Source organism: Notamacropus eugenii, chromosome 2, assembly GCF_028372415.1.
Source record: "Notamacropus eugenii isolate mMacEug1 chromosome 2, mMacEug1.pri_v2, whole genome shotgun sequence".
NCBI lineage: Eukaryota > Metazoa > Chordata > Mammalia > Diprotodontia > Macropodidae > Notamacropus > Notamacropus eugenii.
The window spans coordinates 423246669-423264933 of record NC_092873.1 but is presented as its reverse complement, the minus strand read 5'-3'; the positions used below and the strand labels follow the sequence as shown (position 1 = coordinate 423264933).

The following is an 18265-nucleotide window of genomic DNA, read 5'->3' as shown; positions in this document are numbered from 1 at the left end:
TATTACAAAAGTGGAACACTTGTGGGCAATGGAGAGATTCATGGTGTGATCTCTGTTACTGAGATGGAATGGAGGAGTAGGTCATTAGATTTGGGACTATTGAATAACTGAAAGATTAGAGTGTGTGAGGGAGCATCAGTATGAATGTTGACTTCTCCTAGTGTAAGGACTGGAGTTGGGGAGAAGAAGATGAATTGAGGACTGGAATCCTTGAGAATTCAATTCTATAGTCTATTTGAGAATTGAGAAAGGAGAATGATTTAGAACCTAGGCAACAGCTGCCATGATCTGTATTGGTTGAAAAACTTTAATAAGATGGGTATGACCCCAAACAGATAGTTTCATATATTTTGTACTTGTTAGGAGTAATTCAGGGTTTGGGTTTTGGAAAGGGGTGAGCATTTATAAGCCCCAAAGGGACCTCCAGCCTTTTACCTGGGGACTCTCCTCTAGCCTAGTCCTTAGGTTTCCTACTTCTCATTAGCCCTCCTACTTACCCTGTTGGACCTTTTCACCAGAGAGCTGTAGTCTCTTCACCTACCATGTATCTTCCAGAGCCTGTTGCATCTGACTCCTGATTTCCTGTTGCTGTGCCTTTTCTCAGGGTCTCTACATACCTTCATCCTTTAAGCAGGAGTGCATATGGAGCTTATAGGCACTTGAGGGGCGCACAGATAAGTGGGACAAGTTCCTAAAGGGCCTTCTCTTAAAGAATTCCTAGCCTCCTATCCTGAGATTGAGTCATGGCTTGAAGTGAGTGCCTTCACTGAACATGGCGTACGCATGTGCAGATGTCATACACCTTCCCTCCAGACACACTCTTCAAGATCATTCAGACATACATGCACACAGACATCATACACACACTCCTATATTCTTTGCTGGGAGTGTACAGGGCAGGCCACCTGCCTGGATGCCTGCCCCAACCTTCCCTGGAGGTCACTGAGGATCTCCTCAAAGTAATGTTGACTGTTTCTATCAAACTGAAAAATGATGAGTGGTCCTTATATTTTGTGAGTAGGTTAGACTATGAATGTCCACATATCAGTCCTGTGAGACTTCATGTCTGTGTGAGGGTAATGCCCATGAGATGGTCTCAGTGGTACATATATGGCTAAGGAATTATGAGTGGATTGTTGTTTTGTGTGTGTTGAGGGCTTCATGGCATATTGAATTTGAGGGACAAGTCATGTGTTCAGGGTATGGGTATGGTGTGTATGAGGGGGATGTCAGGATCGCTTTTGTGCCTTCCCATCACCATCCATGATGCCTGTTTGGTTCTTTTTCTTTTTTGTGCTGGCAACCTTCTTTACCGCAGGGTTTCTTCCTTTCCTTCCATACCATGTATATCCTTCATGGGAATGCCTCACTGCTTCCCAAACCCACTTTCTTAGGGCAATCTCAGGGTTCTGGGATCTGTCTGACTAATAGAAAATATGTTCTTTAAGGGTAGGGACTCTCATTTTGTCTTTTTATGTTCATTGGTTAGTATAGTACCTGCCACGTAATAAGTGATTAAATACTTTTTGAATGATCTAGCAGAGGAGACTTGCTAAGGAGTACTTAGACAAATTGGAGATAAACAGTTATAAGTAGTGTCATAAAAGTCTAGTTATGAGAATACCTAGGTTATCAGAGGAATAAAAAAGGATAAAGAGTAGGAAAAGATTTAATAACTAAGAAATTTTTGGTAGCCTTGGAGAGAAGTTTCAATTTAGTGTTGGTGTGAGATACTTTATTGGAAAGGCTTTAGAAAAGAGTGGGAGGGTGAAGAAGAGGAGATGACGTGTACAGAAGACTTTGTCTATGAATTTGTGTTTTAAAAGGGTGAGCAAGTTTAATTTTGGATGTTAGCTTGAGGGGGATGGTGGCATTAAATGAAATTTTTTTTTTTAAGGATAGGCTGATCTGGACATGTTTGTAGGGGACAGAGAAGGAACCAATGTACAAGGAAGATTAAAGATGAGAAAGGGTGATTTATCTGCGAAGCTCCTACAAGAAATGGGATCAAGGACAAAACTAGGAGGGTCCAAACTTGGTAAGAAGAGAGACCACCTCTTCATCAGAGACTGGAGCAAAGGAGGAGAGAATGGGGAAGGAAGTCAAGGGGTTTTGAGATAGAGTTGGAGAGAAGAGGGAGGCATCAGGACAGGTGCCTTCTGCTTTTTCCATAATGTAGTAGGCCAGGTCTTCTGTTAAATGATGAGGGGTGGGGGAAAGGAGAAGGAGATAAGGAGAGAAAATAGAGTTTTGAACTGCCCTTTGAGAGACATTCTTGAGCAGCATGTGGTAGAATAGGAAAGGAGACGCTGAATGGGGGGTGAGAGTGGTAACAGGCATTAGTGGTGAGAGATAGGACAAGGGAGTAAGAATTTGATGGTGTAGAAATGGTTAATTATATGGTCAAGATTTCAAAGAGAAGAAGGGATGATGAATTTGGAAGAGAAGGGAGGAGGGTATGGAGTGACTGAAGCTCTGGTAAGTTGGAAGAAGTAGTTTAGGGGAAGTGAGGGGGAGGGGGAGAGGATAGGAAGTTGTAGTTGGAGAGAGGTTTATTATAAAGTTATAGATCATAAAGCCTCAAATGACAGTTAAGTGTTAATGATGAAATCGAAGACATGACTATCATTTTGTAGAGACTGAGGTTGAGTGAAGGTATAGATCAGGAGAGATGAATCAGTGGGTTTGGGGAAATGTCAAAATCAGTCTCTCCCTCTCCCCTTCTCTCTACCTCTTTCTTCTTTCTCCCTCCCTCCCAGATAGAGATGTAGACATATCTCTATTTCTTTCTCTGTAGACAGATACATATATAGACATAGACATACCTATAATTGTTTCTCTCTCCCTCTCTATATTAAGTTTTGGATGGAAAGGAAGACTGAGCCAGATGCTGAACTTGAGGAAGGAAGGGAGAATGGAACTGTTAGATAACTACAACCCTGTTTGGACAGACCTTAATTGAATCTCAGAGGAGAGGTTTTAGAGTAATGGCTACGTGAAGGATCTGGAAATGGCAATGAAAAGCAAGGAATGTTTTAGTAATCCTCTTGGGCCATGAAAGAAGGTGCATCCAGGACAGGAAAGGATAGCAGAGGGTTCAGTGTCTTCTCTTGGGGGTGAGGGAGAATGCGATGGGGGTAGAGAGATAGGTTTGACTAAGTAATTGAAAGCTAGAACAGGTTTCCAGAAGGTACAACAGAAGGGGAGGGCAGAGCAGGACATGGGAACTGTGTAGGGTAAGGATATATATAGGTAGTTGGGGATGAGACCGTCGGAAGTGGTAGCAGGAAAGGCTTGTTCTTTTTTTTTCTTTTCTCCTTTTGCTTAGGTGTCCTGGAGATTTAAAGAAGAGGGAGAAGTTTACCAGCTAGAAGATGATTGATTTTCTCTCCCTTCCCAATTAGCAACAGGAGCTCTGCTGTAGTCTCTGCCTAGGTAAAGGATACCTCCATTAAAAAGGATGATAATACCTAGCTTGTCTGACCAGTGGATGGTTGTGAGAAAAGTGTTTCACAGTCCTTAAAGCTCCTTTAGGAAGTGAATTGTTGTTATGGAAATGGTGATGAGGCCTGAATCCTTGACTGCTCCTGGTATTTCCAATATTCCTGACCTAGTTCATATTCCAAAAAAGGCCAATCTTGTAAATAATAAATTTGTACTACTTGCAGCTTTTGCTTTTTTTTTTTTTTTAAGTCACCCGCTTTATAGGATCCTAGCATTTTGGGATATTATAAAATTTCTTGAAAAATGTTGTTTTTGGTTGCCAGTGATAGCATCTCATTCGGATAGACAAGATTGGTTTCAGTGAAAGGGAAAGACTTCAGTATAGCAAGATAGCTAAGGTGATTGGGCGGAGAAACTTTTGAACGTCACTTTAAGAAATTTACTTGGGAGATGAGGGCACAAGAGAGCTATGAGTAGCTGAGTGGCCTCTTTGGAAAGCAGCCTGGGATAAAATAGGTTATTCCCTTGGCAGCTAAGACTCTCTTTGTAAGGATTTGATACTTAATGAATGAGCTTGGTCCTTTGTATCCTCTCTTATGAGGTTTGGTCCTTTCACCACTTAGAAAAACTACTTTCAAAATTTGACGCATTTTGTTTAGTCCCAACAAACACCCAACAACCCTCACTATAAAGTACAGAAAACCTGAAGATGTGTGGATTTTAATTTTTACAATATAGTGCTAACATTGATGACTGTATTTAAACAGTTTTGTTTCCTCTTGATATTGACTTTATTAACTTGCCTTTGAGTATGTTCTTTTTTGGCTGTACTTTCTTCACTCTTTATTATTTCCGCACAAGTAATCTCATCTTTCTTTGATTACTCTTGGTCCTCTTTTATAGTGAAGTATCAGAATTGGAAAGTTAGAGTCGAACTCAGTGGAGGACTAGTCTTAACTCCTACACAAAAGTAATCCTTGCTATAACATTCTGGATAAACTTTCATTTATCCTCTACTAGAAGACCTTCAAGGAAGTGAAACCCACTAGCTTTCTAGGTAGAATATTCCCTTTATGCACAGCTCTAAATTGTTAGAAATTCTTTTCCTGACATCAAAACTAAATTTGTTTTTCTGCAACTTGCACACTTGTACCCCTTACTTCTGATACTTGCTTCCTGGAGATAAACAGAATAAATCTAATCACTTTTCTACATGATAACTTTTCAAATACTTGAAGGCAGCTATCATGTCTTCCCTGAGGCTTGTCTTTTCTAGGCTAAATATGTCCAGTTCCTTCAACTGATTCTGTCATGTCATGGACTCAGGACATTTTATCATCCTGATTGTCCTTCTCTGGACACTCTCTGGCTTATCAACATTCTTCCTAAACTTTTGTGCTTTGAATGGAACATAATGCTTTGGGTGATGAGCTCTGCTGAGGGCAGAGTACAATGTGATTATACCTCCCTATTTATAGAAGCTGTGCCTCCTTTTATGAAGCCCCAGATCACATTAGCGTTTTTGACTGCTACATCGCACTGCTGGTATTCAGCTCGGATCCAAAACTCTTCTGTCTTTTTCAGAGCAACTGCTGTCTATCCATGCTTGCCCCACCCTTTACTCATGCAGCTAATTTTTGTGCCTAATTGCATAATAAGATTCAGCCTAATAATTCTCTCACCCGTCAGGATCTTTTTGGATTCTGACTTATTCACTGTGCTAGCTATACTATCCAGTTTTGTGTCAGCAGATTAATTGAGCACCATCTATCCCTTTATTCAGTTCACTGATAATATTAAACAGCCCTGGGCCAATCACAGATACCAAGGTACTTTTCTGGAGAACTTCTTTAATGTTGACAATGAGTCATTAACAACAACTGTGCCCAGTCATTTCACCACTTCTGAATCCATCTGATTATCCTCTTCTCCATTTCCCACCTCTCCATCTTTCACACAGACAAGTCTTATGAAATCTTGGTAATTTATATTTATAGCATGGAGTGATCCTTTCAAAAGAGAAAATGAAGTTAGTCTATGATAACCTGTTCTTGATGAAGTCATACTGGCTATTTACATTCACTGCTTTCTTTCACCATTTCTTTAGCGAATTATTCTAAAAATTTCCTGGGCATCAGAACTAGCCTCACTGGCATATAGTTTGCAGACTCTGTCACTTCCTTTTTTGAAAACTGGGACATTGGTCCTTTTCCAGTCTTTTGGTACATCTCTTATTTTCCATGATCTTTCAAGTTATTATTGATAGTGGCCCAGCAATCCCTTTCACCAGTTCTTTAGTACTCAAGGATTTAAGTTGTCTGGGCCAGGTAACTTGAATTCATGAAGACAAGCATGAGGGTTCTGTTTTAGTATCTTCATTATCTTGGACATTACTTCCTTGACAATTGTGTGTACTTTTCATTTCCGTATTTTGAGGCCATTCATGACAGAGAAAGTGGAAGCAGAAGAGAATTGAACCATTCTTTTCTCTGTTGTTGGCTATCATGATCCTGTTTACCTCAAGCAAAGATTCTATCTCTTGGGTTTTCATTTTTCTCTTAGTATTACTACTACCCTCCCCATTTTTTTTTTTTTGTTGTCGTTAGCTTTCCTTACCAGCCTTGGCTTGTTCTGAGTTTAGCATTTCTGACACTACATTTCCAGGGCCATGACATGATGATGTATTTACCCTCTGTTCTCTGGCCTTCCTTCCATCTTCTGTACGTTTCTTTAAAAAAAAAAAATCCTCAGTGGGTTGTTCAATTCCCTAAACATCTACATTTGTCTTTCCAGATGAACACCATTTTTCTTCCTTGGAATTGTTTCTTTTTGCGTCTTCAGGATAATATTCTATTACGTTCACATACCATAATTTGTTCAGACATCTTAGCTCTGGAACAAGAAGGGACCTCAGTGGCTGTCTAATTCAACCCCTTATTTTTAAAGATGAAGAAATTGAGGTTGAGGGAGGGTAAGTGACTTGCCTGGTAGTGGTAGTGTTTGAGGTGGAATTTGAACAATTTAGTAACTTTTCTTGCACAATTCCAAAGTGTTTAGAATGTTTAAGCCAGTTCACAGCTCCTCCGCAGCGAATTGGGGTGCCTGTCTTCTTGTCTCTCTAGCCATGAGTTTTCCCATCTTTTAGAATAATATGAAGTGTTACCTCAGGATAATTTTTATGTTGTATTTCTGTCATTATTGACTTTCACTTCTTCTTAATACATAGCACCTAACAAACAGCATTGGACTCTTTAAACACTTGTTAGTTTTGATAATGATGCTAGAAGGAACATAAATCCTAAGGTTCTAGGGGGTGGAGGCATAACAGAAAATGAAGAGTTACAGTTATTGAGTTCTGATTCAACCAAACTAAGCCATATACTTTTTGCCATAGATAACAAGCTTGAAGTTACTGTTACCTTTCCTACCATAATAGCTTCATTGTTGTGTACCTCAAACAAAGGATTAGAATATTTTCATCTCTGCAGTGCATTCCCCTCCACTCACTCCCCAAGAAAACAAGATTATGGTCGTTGCAATGACAGTTTAAGTGGCTGAGAGGGAGACATCAGTTTGGAGTACAAAGAGCTAACATATACAAAGGAAAGCACCCACCTGGCATTGGGAACATGTAGAACCTCGATGGCTGCTTCTGAAGAATAACAGAATGCCTTTCCTCTGGAAAAAAAATCAAATTTCTTATTTTAGTAATAAATGTATAACACTGTGTATAAAATTAAATACCTTTTCATCATAAGCAATGGGACAGTAGAAAACTTTATAAGAAGGCAAAATTAAGATATAAGAAAACACATAGGCTAGAAGAAGAAGGGTCAAAAGGAACTATTATTAATTTGTTATTGTACCATTGTACTACGTGTCTTTGTTCAAGGTTATTGTTGATTTAGTAGAAAGAAGAAAAATAGCTCTAGATCAGTAGCTGGAATCTCATAGCTATGCCTGGAACGTAGATTTAAATACCTGCTCTCTGGATCCTGTGCTAACTGGACATTACTTTTACCTTACCTCTACAGAACTTGGATGTGAACAGATTGTTTAGTCTCTGAGACTGAATTCTTTTTTTATTTTTATCATTTTCCCCCCTTAATACCACAGGAGCAATGATTGGATTCTTCTTTTCAACTTATTTTTAAATGTTGATTGAGTAATAAAAAGGTAGAACAAAATGAGTTGGGCTTTAGAGGAGTGGAAAGAAGGTCTGTCTACCAGAGCCCTTCAGAAAATTCAAGAGCTTGAAGGACAGCTAGACAAACTAAAGAAAGACAGACAGCAAAGACAGTTTCAGCTGGAATCCTTGGAGGCTGCCCTGCAAAAGCAGAAGCAAAAGGTAACATATGATTGATTTAAGCATCCCTAGGGGAGAGACAAGCATTATAATTTCTTGCTTACATCTTAGTTTTCATTGTATAAATGATGAGTTATTCTATTATATTTTGAGGAAAATGTTTTTGTTACTTCATCATAGGTCACTTGTTTTTTTAATCTTTCAATTTTTTTCTTCTTCAGTTCTAAATTCCTTAGCTTGCTGATGTTGGTAGTTCATAAGTCCCATTCAATCTTCTAGAGGTTATTTTGGGAATTACTTTGGAAGTCTTGACTAATAAGCCAGAAGTTCCTGGCTCAAACTCTAATACGGCAAATCAGTGTTATCAGATAGTGGAAAGGGAGGTGGCATTTCTTTTTTCTGAAGTGTATGGGATGGTAATCTTAGATTTTCACCTTGGAATAATTAAAAACAAATAAAATAACTTAGGGCTTGAAAATGAAAATATGAATTGTAATCTCCTAATTGTGTGCTTGGTCTAATTGGTAACAATTATTCTGATTGCCAAATAGAAGCAAATGTATTTTAAAATTTGTAACCAAAAATGTACTTACCAAGTAATTATGTGTTATCCTAAAGTATTTGTTTATGTATGTATATACATCTATATATACATCTATCTATTTTTTAAAAATGTCTCCTCATTTTTTATGAGCCAGAACAATTTTCTGCTTTTCCATGATGTCTTTTTATTTCCATGGCACTAGGAGAATGTACTCACAGGGCTGTTGAACATTGGAATAATTTTCTTAGAAAGTTTTGGAGGAAGAATTTTAAAAATACAATGCAGTCTCATTTATCTGCATAGTATAGGTGCAACCCTGTCTGAAGGCAAACAGCTGTGTCTGGATGATCTTCTTAAATCTTTTAAAAAAATTTTTTTTTAGACTTTAAAAAATGTTAACCTGAAAGTTTCCTTATTTCCAAGATATAAAACATGAATTATTAATAAAATACCTTAGCAGTAAATTTTTTTTAGTGGTTGTCACTTTTACTAAATTGTAAATTCCAGAAATAGAAAACTAGTGATATGTATACATAAGACACTGAAATTTCTGTTCAATATGCTACTTATTGATTAATGAATGCTTTAGTTTTGGCAGCAAGTTTGGTAAATTTAGAAAGAAGTTCCTTATTTTAAATTCCTAAAAATATTTCTAATGATTTTAATTAGGTTGACGATCAAAAAAATGAAGGGGCCACCCTCAAAAGGGAGAATCAGAGCTTGATGGAAACATGTGATAATTTGGAGAAAATGAGGCAGAAGATTTCTCATGAACTTCAAGTCAAAGAATCACAAGTGAATTTCCAGGAAGGACAGCTAAGTTCAAGCAAAAAGCAAATAGAAAAACTGGAACAGGAACTTAAAAGGTAACTTTTGATAGGTGTTTTAGCTTTTTATTTATTTTATTTTTAATTAAATTCATTGTAGTTTTTATTCTTTTTTGTGGAAGCTAGACTTTTTAAATTTGTGAGGAGTCTAATAATAAACTCTTAAGGTATTAAAATTGTAAAACTATTCTAAGAATTTTGGTATACCCTTTATATTGGAAGTCTGTTAGCATGGTTTATTAGAAAGATTGGGTCAGTTGAGAAGTGTCATCATGTAGGGTTTTGTGTAAAGTTTGAAGTCAGACTCTCTAGGTTTTAATTCTAGCTTTCAGACTTATTGTCTGAGCAAGTTATAATCTCTCTTTCTTTAGTCTCCTCACCTAAAAACTGACAGGGCTTAGACATGATTTCCAAAGTCTTCCTTCTCCAGTCTATAAACCTGGATCTTGATCTCAGATCTTTACTGGGCTGTTTACTTGGGTGATAACCTTTCTAGGAGTGGATTTTAAGATCATAAGAGCTGGGAGGACACTTTGAAATCTTGTAGTCTAAATTTCTCATTTTCATATGAGGAAACTGGCCCAGGGATTCTTGGACAAGTCACTTGACATCTCTGGGCCTTAGTTTCATCGTCTGTAAAATGAAAGGGTTGAATTAGACTTGGTATCCTAGGTTGATGTTACTGTGACGACTAAATAACTTAGTATCAGAAATTAGAGGATTCTAAATTTTCAATTATCTGGCTCCAAATCCAGCATTCCTTCCGTAGCACCACCTGTGTGGCATAGTTTCTTTGGTACTTTCCAGGTCTTTGCTGCTGAAGTAGTTCATTGGGAATACTTGAGTTCACATGCTGCCTCAGGCATGCATTGTATTTATGTTCCTGGACAGATCACTTAACCTTGATCTTACTCAGTTTCCTCATCTGTAAAATGGGGATAGTAGTAAATCTACCTCCCTGGGTTGTGAGGATAAAATGATAAATGTTTGCAATGTGCTTTGCAAACCCTAAAGTGCTATATACATGTTAATCTGTTATTCTGTAACTTGTTGAATTGAGCCAAACTTTGATATAAAGTACATGTACATTAAAAGTATGTGTCTTTCCTATTGTCCAGCACCAGTTTTAGGAACATATTTTGTTTGGTTAACCAAACTTTAGTTATGGAAAGAGTTTTAGTATTTGACATTTGCATTTATTACTAGTTTTTCATCACAAAATTCAGGGGTACTATATTCCTTATAACAGCTTTTGGTGTATGTAACAAACAGTATACTAATGGGGCCAAATATGACTGATTGGACTTGGAAATGAAGATCCAGGTACTTTTTGTTGCCCCCTCTCCCAAACAAAATGGATTCTTGTCAGAATAAGAAGAAATCACAGGAAAGAAAGTACTACTTTAACTGATTCCCCTAAATTTAAACCTGGGAATATTTATGAGGAGTATCTGCTATCTGACATTTACCTTTTCCCTCCCTTTATTCTCTCTTTCATCTCACCTTTAACCTCTCTCTATTTACTGGTTCTTGCCCTGTGGCCTTCAAACATGCCCAAGTCTTCCATTATCCTTAAGGATACTGCAGTAGGCTCAACCATTCCCTCAAGTGAGTCCAGACCTTAATAATATTGCTAATTGGAACTTTTTGGAATTGCTTACATGATGTTTTTAATGTATTTAGTGGTAGACAGTCTTTCTTTTTGAGGGTCAGTTTAATTATCTGAAAGCAGTCAAAAATATTTTGGAGCTAAACCTGGCAAGCAGTAGTGATCAAACTGGATCTGTGTTGACTGTCATGGTCAAAATTTGCCCAAGATGAGAAGATATGAATGGATCATGATTTTTACCTTTGTAGGATTCAGATAAGATCATACACCTATTGAGACTGAAGATCAACCTAGATAACAATATTAGTATTGGGATTTTTTAATGTGGTATGTAAACAATACATCTAATGTAAATTCACTCTGAATACAGTTTCAGAGCTGTTTTGAGTAATTCTTACATAGTCTCCCTGTATGACTAATCTGAAAGGGTATACATTTGGATGGTAAATAATATAAAACTTTAAGCCTTGCAAGTACTTTAAAATACCTCATTTTATCCTCACAACAGCCTTGTGAGATAGATGCTAATGTAAGCTTTTTTTTTTTTTTTTTTAAACAAATGAGAGGTGCCCAGGGTTATGGTTACATGTGCATCTAGGAAGTTTCTGAATCTTCCTAACTCCAAGACTGCCCTACTAACTGCTGCGACAGCCATCTGATTGACAATATGTTTGTAGAGAAAAGGAAGAAGCTGGATTGGGGGTTGGTTTCAGTTACATGGTGACAGGAGAAAATTTGTGGTTTGGAGAGTCCTCTTTTTTAGTGTAAGGTGTGGAAATGGTAGGGGAATGTTACTGTGTCCATCATATTTTTTTTTTTTTTTTGGACAAGAAGATGGCAATACCAATCTCAGATTTTACCTACAAATGGGAAGTTTTTAGTGTTCATTTCCCCTTGTTCCCAGAAGTTCTTTTCCTTCTTTTCATTTCTATTTTCTATCCAACTAGTTGTCATAGGCCAAATGTGGGTCCTTTATTGGAAAAGAAGCAACAATAGTAAAAATTGGCAGTTATTTTCTTTTTGCGCTGGCAGTAACTAGAATTAGATAAAGTTGAACCTTGGGCTAGATCTGAAGTGGAGACTGGGTATTTTCCACTTTTGTCCTAATAAGTTTATGTTGATTTCAAGTTGCTTTGTTGTCTTCTCTCCTTGATAGTAGGGATTGTTTTCAGTTTTCGTATTCCTGGGTGCCTAACTATATAGATAAATAAGTACTTATAAATGTGAGTCAATGGATTTTATTGCCTGGGTACCTTGAAGTACTAAGTGACTTTTTGAGAATGAAGATGTTTCTATTCATAGGTTAATTTTTTGTTGTTGTTTAATCTTATGCAACTTTTCCTGACCCTGTTTGGGGTTTTCTTGACAGAGATTGAAGTGGTTTGCCATTTTCTTCTCCAGCTCATTTTACAAATGAAGAAACTGAGGCAAACAGGGTTAAGTGATTAGTCCAGAGTGACACAGGTAGTAAGTGTTTGAGGCTAGATTTGAGTTCACAAAGGCAGTCTTCCTGGCTCTAGGTCTAACATTCTATCCACTGCATCACCTAGCTACCCAGGTTAATGTTATTTATGTAACATTCAAATAATCCTTTTTCTTTTCATGCTCTTATAAATTTTGTTATTATTTTATTATTTCATGAATAATAACAAAATATGGGACATTATGTTGGTATTTTCAATTTGTACTTTGCAATAATCAAATATGATTTGTAATACCAATTTTTTAAGGAGGTGATGTAGAGGTAATTAGAAATATGTAGTTTCTATAATTCATCTGCTGTTTTCTATAATTAGAGCACATTTCAAAATTTGTTTTCTAACAGATGTAAATCTGAACTTGAGAAAAGCCAGCTGACAGTGTTGCCAGGAGATGTCTCAACACTAAACAGTACGCCACAGAAGAGTTCTGTTGCTTCCATACAATCAAGTCATCAAAATGGTATGGATTTGGAACTTGGGTTGTAAGAGCTTAATGCCAGGACTTTAGACAGAGAGTAGAGTAGAGTAATGTACTAGAATTCCAGCACACAGTCCTGCCTGAGGTTTTATTTTTCTTACTTTCCTCCATAATAGGACATAACTTGGAGTTATTGGACTCTCAGCTCTACCTCTTTAAGTATCTACGTGTGTGCATGCATGCGTGTGTGCATGTGCGTGCATGCGTGTGTGTGTGTGTGAGAGAGAGAGAGAGACTGAGTGAGAGAGAGAGACTGAGTGCACCTGCATCAGTTTTGCTGTAGGCCTTGTCTTTCCTGTCTACAACCTTCTCTCCTTGTTTTTTCTATCTGGCTTCCAGAAATCCCATATTTTCCCCGCCTGGACAAAATATGGATACAAGTTTTTTTTTTCCTAGAGCTGTTTTGTTTCTGGCTTTCTATCCCCAGGGCTTAACCTTGCAAATATAGTATTGAGTAAAAAGTGTAATAAATGGTGTTTGAGTTGAACTAAGGGGAAATGGCAAAAAAGAAAAAAATTTGTTCAATGAGATGGAGGATTTTGGTTGGCATGACTAACCTGCTTTTGCTCCTACCTAAATATTTTCTTTTATGTTCAGCAGTTGTGCTTATTTTAAGAGAAGAAGCTAGCCTCTAATTATTCCCTTCTCAGATCCAATTCTGGCTTCTGTCATTTTCCAGGTCAAGGCTGGTGATACTTATTGTCTTTCCTAATTTTTGGGATCAGAGTGCATCCTAGGTCATGTTAATTTTTAGCTCATTTGAATAATTGGAAAAGACTGACATAGCTGGGTTCTATAAAACATTTCACATCTGTCTTAGCCAGGTTACCATCTCTAAGCACTTCTCTCTGCTCAGTTTGAATTATGGCTCACATTTCCCATTCTGTTACTTCCCCTTTTCCTAGGCATCTATCCAGAGTCCCTATAACTTTACAACAACACATATACAGCAATAACAGAATGTTTTTTTCCAGCAACATTTTGAGAATGATGATTTCATCACAGTTTCCTCCAGTTTAGAAAAGCAATGTATAGAAATTGTTGACTGATTTAGTTTGAGTATATTTGTTATTCTATGTTCAGCACAAGATATTTCTCCAAACTATAGCTAGCAGGTGTCTTAGAGACCTATTCCTATAGCTCATGTTTTTTTCTCCTGCAACAGCTTCCAGAAAAAAACAAACTACCACCAACAAAAAACCATCCTCCTTTCCAATTGGAAAACATTTCTCATCTATAATAGATGTTTTACAAGCAGCTGCTTTGTAAATCTATCCTCACAAGTAATTATTGGCAGTATGCAATCTTACACTTTTAAGCATCTGTATCCACAAGTTATACAGAAGAATATAGTTTATCAATTCAAGTTAATTTAGGGGAAAGGAATATATAATGCCTACTATGTGTCAGGCACTGTTTGCTAAGCAATTTTTACAAATATTATCTCATTTGATCCTTACAACAACCCTGTGAAATAAGTGCTATTATTATCTTTGTTTTATAGTTGAAGAAACTGAGGCAAATAGGTAAATAACATGGTCAGGGTTAACACAGTAAGTATATGAGGTCTGATATGAACTCTGGGCTCCTGTGCTTTATCCACTGTACCACCAGCTGCTTCTATTTATACTCTTTATACTTTGTACCTTCTCCTTGAAAGGCAGGATGTGAAAATATTGAAGTAAAAGACTCAGACTTTAGGTCAAAGTACTTCAGAAAAGTAAAAAAAGAATGAAAAAACCTACAGTTTTAAAAAGAACAAGTCTGTATATTTTTCTGATTCCAAGTTCTCTTTCTGGGGTGAACATGGTTTGTGAAAGTATAGTGGCAAGGTCTTTGAAGAGGAATTCATGAGACCCTAACCCCAGTCCTTACTGTAATAATTGGCTATCTAATCTTGAAAAGTGCATTTTCAGTTTATTTTTTTAACCTGATGTATTTAGATGGTTAAAACTAAATATGCATCTAGGTCTTGTTATGAAATTAAACAATTTAGATTTGACTGCTAATCTTACATTGTATATCTTTAAAAGGAATTTTGTATTTTTTGTGTGCAGCCCTTGAGAAATTTTTCTGAAACCTATGTTCATAGTATCTTTCACTCTATATATTTTTAAAGTTTTTAAAAAATAATTTAGCAGTTGTGTTGTCATGACAAAATCATTTTGTTTTCATTTGGAATTTGAAATGTTAATTTTTAGATTCCCAAGTATTTGGGATGGATACTTTATGAATTTTGCTTTGTTGAACTGAAATTAGTTGTGTTTCATATTTGGTTTTAGCTTCCAAGTATGAAGAACTACAAGAAAAATACAGTAAAGAAGTTGAAGAACGAAAAAGGTTAGAGGAAGAGGTAAAAGCTTTACAAATTAAAGTAAGTTAATTCTTTGAAACATATATCTCAAAAAACCTGTTTGGTCACAATTTAGTATAAAATTAGATGACGTTTTCCCTGAGTTGTTGACAGATTTTTATTTACTTAGAAAAGTAAGTTACTTGTTATTGATAGTTTGCGTTATTTTGCATGAAAAATGGAAATATAATAGCCAAATACAAAATAAGAAAATAAGATAATGACAGGGATGGTAAGTTTGTCTTCATCCTTACATATAAATCCTAATGAAAGCATTAAACAAAACCCCATAGTTTAGTTTATAGACTTATACTCAACTATGGAGTTATTTTTGTAGACATTGAGATGTGACAAATGGAAGAATGCTTGGGAAGGCCAAGCTCTGACTGACTTGATTTCTTAACTTGAACTAGTTGCTTCACATCTTTTGTTACTTGTGGAAAATGTTCCTCACATTTATTTCAGGCATATTGCTTTCTTACAGTGCCTCTTCCATCTTACATTTGTGAGATTGATTTTTATATTAAACCCAAGACTTTATGCTGGTCTGTCCAAATCTTTTTGTGTCCCTATTTTGTTGTCCAGTGTACTAGTTCTGTATAATCTCCAAATCTGACAAAGATAGTATCTGTGCCTCTATCCAGTTCATTGATAAAATTCTTAAGTACAACAGAGTCAAGCATAGATTACTGGGGTACTCCACTGAGATCTCCTGCCAAATTGACATTTGAATCGTTAGTGACTTCTACTTGGCAGTTCCAAATCCTGCTAATTGTATTATCATTTTGCCAACATCTCCCATCTTTTCCATAAGAATTGTATGGAGAACATTGTCAAATGCTTTCCTAAAATTGAGGTAAAATATATCTGCAGAATTCTTCTGATTTGCCAGTTTTGTAATCCCATCAAAAAAGGCAACCAATTAGTTTGGCATAATCTGCTCTTGGTGAAGCTGGCCTGGTTCTTTGTAATTGCCTCATTTCCAGATGTTCACCAACCACCTCTTTATTGATCCCTTGTATAATTCCCTTGGGAGAGATTATAGAGATTTTAACATTTTTTTGTCTTTGGTTCCTTTGGCAGTCTGGTAGTGAATCCTATAGACTTCTAAGCATAATGTTTTTTTAAATGCATAAAATATATGGTATTACAAAGGAAAGCAATTATTTCAAAATACACTTAACAAAAAACAAAAACACTAAAACAATAGACTATAGGTTAGAAACTTTAGGTAGCTTTAGAATTGCAAATTCTTTTTTTTTTTTTTTTGAAGGTTGGTATTCTTTTCTTTTTCAAGTTGTATAGTATCTTTCCTGTTTTCCATGATCTTTCAGATATCAGCAATAGTGGCTTAATAGTCATATACATCTCTGCCTGTTGTTTTTTAAACATAATTATTTATTTTTAATTTTCAACATTCACTTCCATAAGATTCTGAGTTTTACATTTTCTCCTCCCTCTCCCCCATCCCCAAGATGGTATGGAATCTGATAGAAGCTCTGCTCATACATTCATGTTAAACATATTTTCACATTTGTCATGATGTAAAGAAGAATTAGAACCAACGGGAGGAACCACAAGAAAGAAGAAATAAAACAACAGAAGAAAAGGAGAGCAAATAGTATGCTTCCATATGCATTCAGATTCCAAAATTCTTTCTCTGGATGTAGATAGCATTTTTCATCATGAGTCTTTTGGAGTTGTCTTAGATCCTTGCATTGTTGAGAAGAGCTGAATCTATCAAAGTTAGTTATCAAACAATGTGTCTGTTACCGTGTACAATGTTCTCTTGGTTCTGCTCATTTCACTCAGCATCAGTTCATATAAGTCTTTCTAGGTTTTTCTGAAGACTACTTGCTCAAAGTAGTATTCCATTACATTCATGTACCACAGAATGAAAATTTAAAATTGTATTCCATTACATTCATGTACCACAGAATGAAAATTTAAAATTGATCATTTCTGGTTCTGCCTTTTCCCTCTTGTCATTTCACATTTTTTTTTCCTCCAAGTAATGGGCCTTGCCCTTTCTGCTGGGCGTCTTTTCCCTCTTAGTATAGCTAATAAACACTTGTTTATTGGCAGTCATTGTCACCTTCAGCTCATTCTGAGCTTTATCAGTTCTGACAGCCATGAGGCAGCTAGGCAGTGCAGTGGATAGAGCACGAGTGCAGGAGCCAGGAGGACCTGAGTTCACATCTCACCTCAGACACTTGACACTCACTAGCTGTGTGACCTTGGGCAAGTCACTTAACCCCAATTGCCTCATCTTTGGTCATCGCCAGTCATCCTGATGAATTTCTGGTCACTGGATTCAGATGGCTCTGGAGGAAAAGTGAGGCTGGTAACCTGCACAGCCCTCCCTCGCTCAAAACAAAGTCAGGTGCAAGTTATGTCATTATTTCTCAGATGGCATGGTCTTCTTTGGCAACGAAGGATGAACACAGTTCTGACAGCCAGGTGTCAAACTTAGTCTCTTGCATGTATGGATTAGTGAATGAAAAGCATTTATTGATAGGTACTTACAGGTCATTAGTGATTATTAAATGCTGGGGATACAAATACAAAAAGCATGGGGGAAGACAGCTCATAGGCAAGTTGTGGTCAAGGAAGGATATTGTGACCTCTGTATTTACAGGGGGAGTGAATGGAGTCATAGGAAAATTGATCAACATTTCTTTTCCAGGAGTGTGGAAAGTGGGAAGGGGGATAGTTGTGACATTTTAAGTGGTGATGGTATCAGAAGATGATCTGAATGCATTAGGGTTGGTCTGGGGGTACCTGGAACACCAGCCATGAGGACAGGTTTCCATGACAGGAGCTGGAGTTGTGAGTCTGAGGAGGAGGGTGAAGGAAGGTGATAAGGCATGAAGATAGTGGTAGTGCATCATAGTGGGTTTGCAAGTACAGAGAGATGAGTAGCCCAATGACACAGGCACCCAGGTCTCCAAGGTAGAGGAGGACAGTGGATTGCAGCAACATGGCAGGAATGTGGCTGGTACATAGTGGATAATTCTTAAACTTTCACCTAGATCTAGTTAATCTGTTTAATGAAGGAGGAACTTAATTGTATCCGTGCTGTATTGTATCTTAAATTGGACACTATATTGCACGCAGACATTTCCTTTCCAGAGGAAATTAGAAGGTCTTGTTTATTACCTTTTGGCCTATCTTATACTGATAAAACATGGCTTGTAATTGCCAACTCTGCCAAACCACAGAG

The 18265-nt window shown here is 36.9% G+C and overlaps 1 protein-coding gene across 5 annotated transcripts in view; it reads left to right on the top strand.

The window, feature by feature from the left end:
- The window catches only part of CENPF (centromere protein F), an 86194-nt gene that overhangs the window by 1753 nt on the left and 66176 nt on the right, over nt 1-18265 (top strand). For 4 of the 5 annotated variants that reach the window (XR_011975488.1, XM_072647845.1, XM_072647842.1 and 1 more), the window contains exons 2-5: nt 7561-7792; nt 8964-9160; nt 12556-12671; nt 14972-15063. Coding sequence is in view for 4 of the 5 variants with exons in the window: in XM_072647845.1 (XP_072503946.1) it covers nt 7631-7792; nt 8964-9160; nt 12556-12671; nt 14972-15063 (567 nt within the window). In the remaining variant the exon portion in view is untranslated. Of the gene's footprint in view, nt 1-1897; nt 2039-3328; nt 3436-7560; nt 7793-8963; nt 9161-12555; nt 12672-14971; nt 15064-18265 lie in introns of those variants that run through there. The other variant, XM_072647844.1, reaches the window with a different exon arrangement.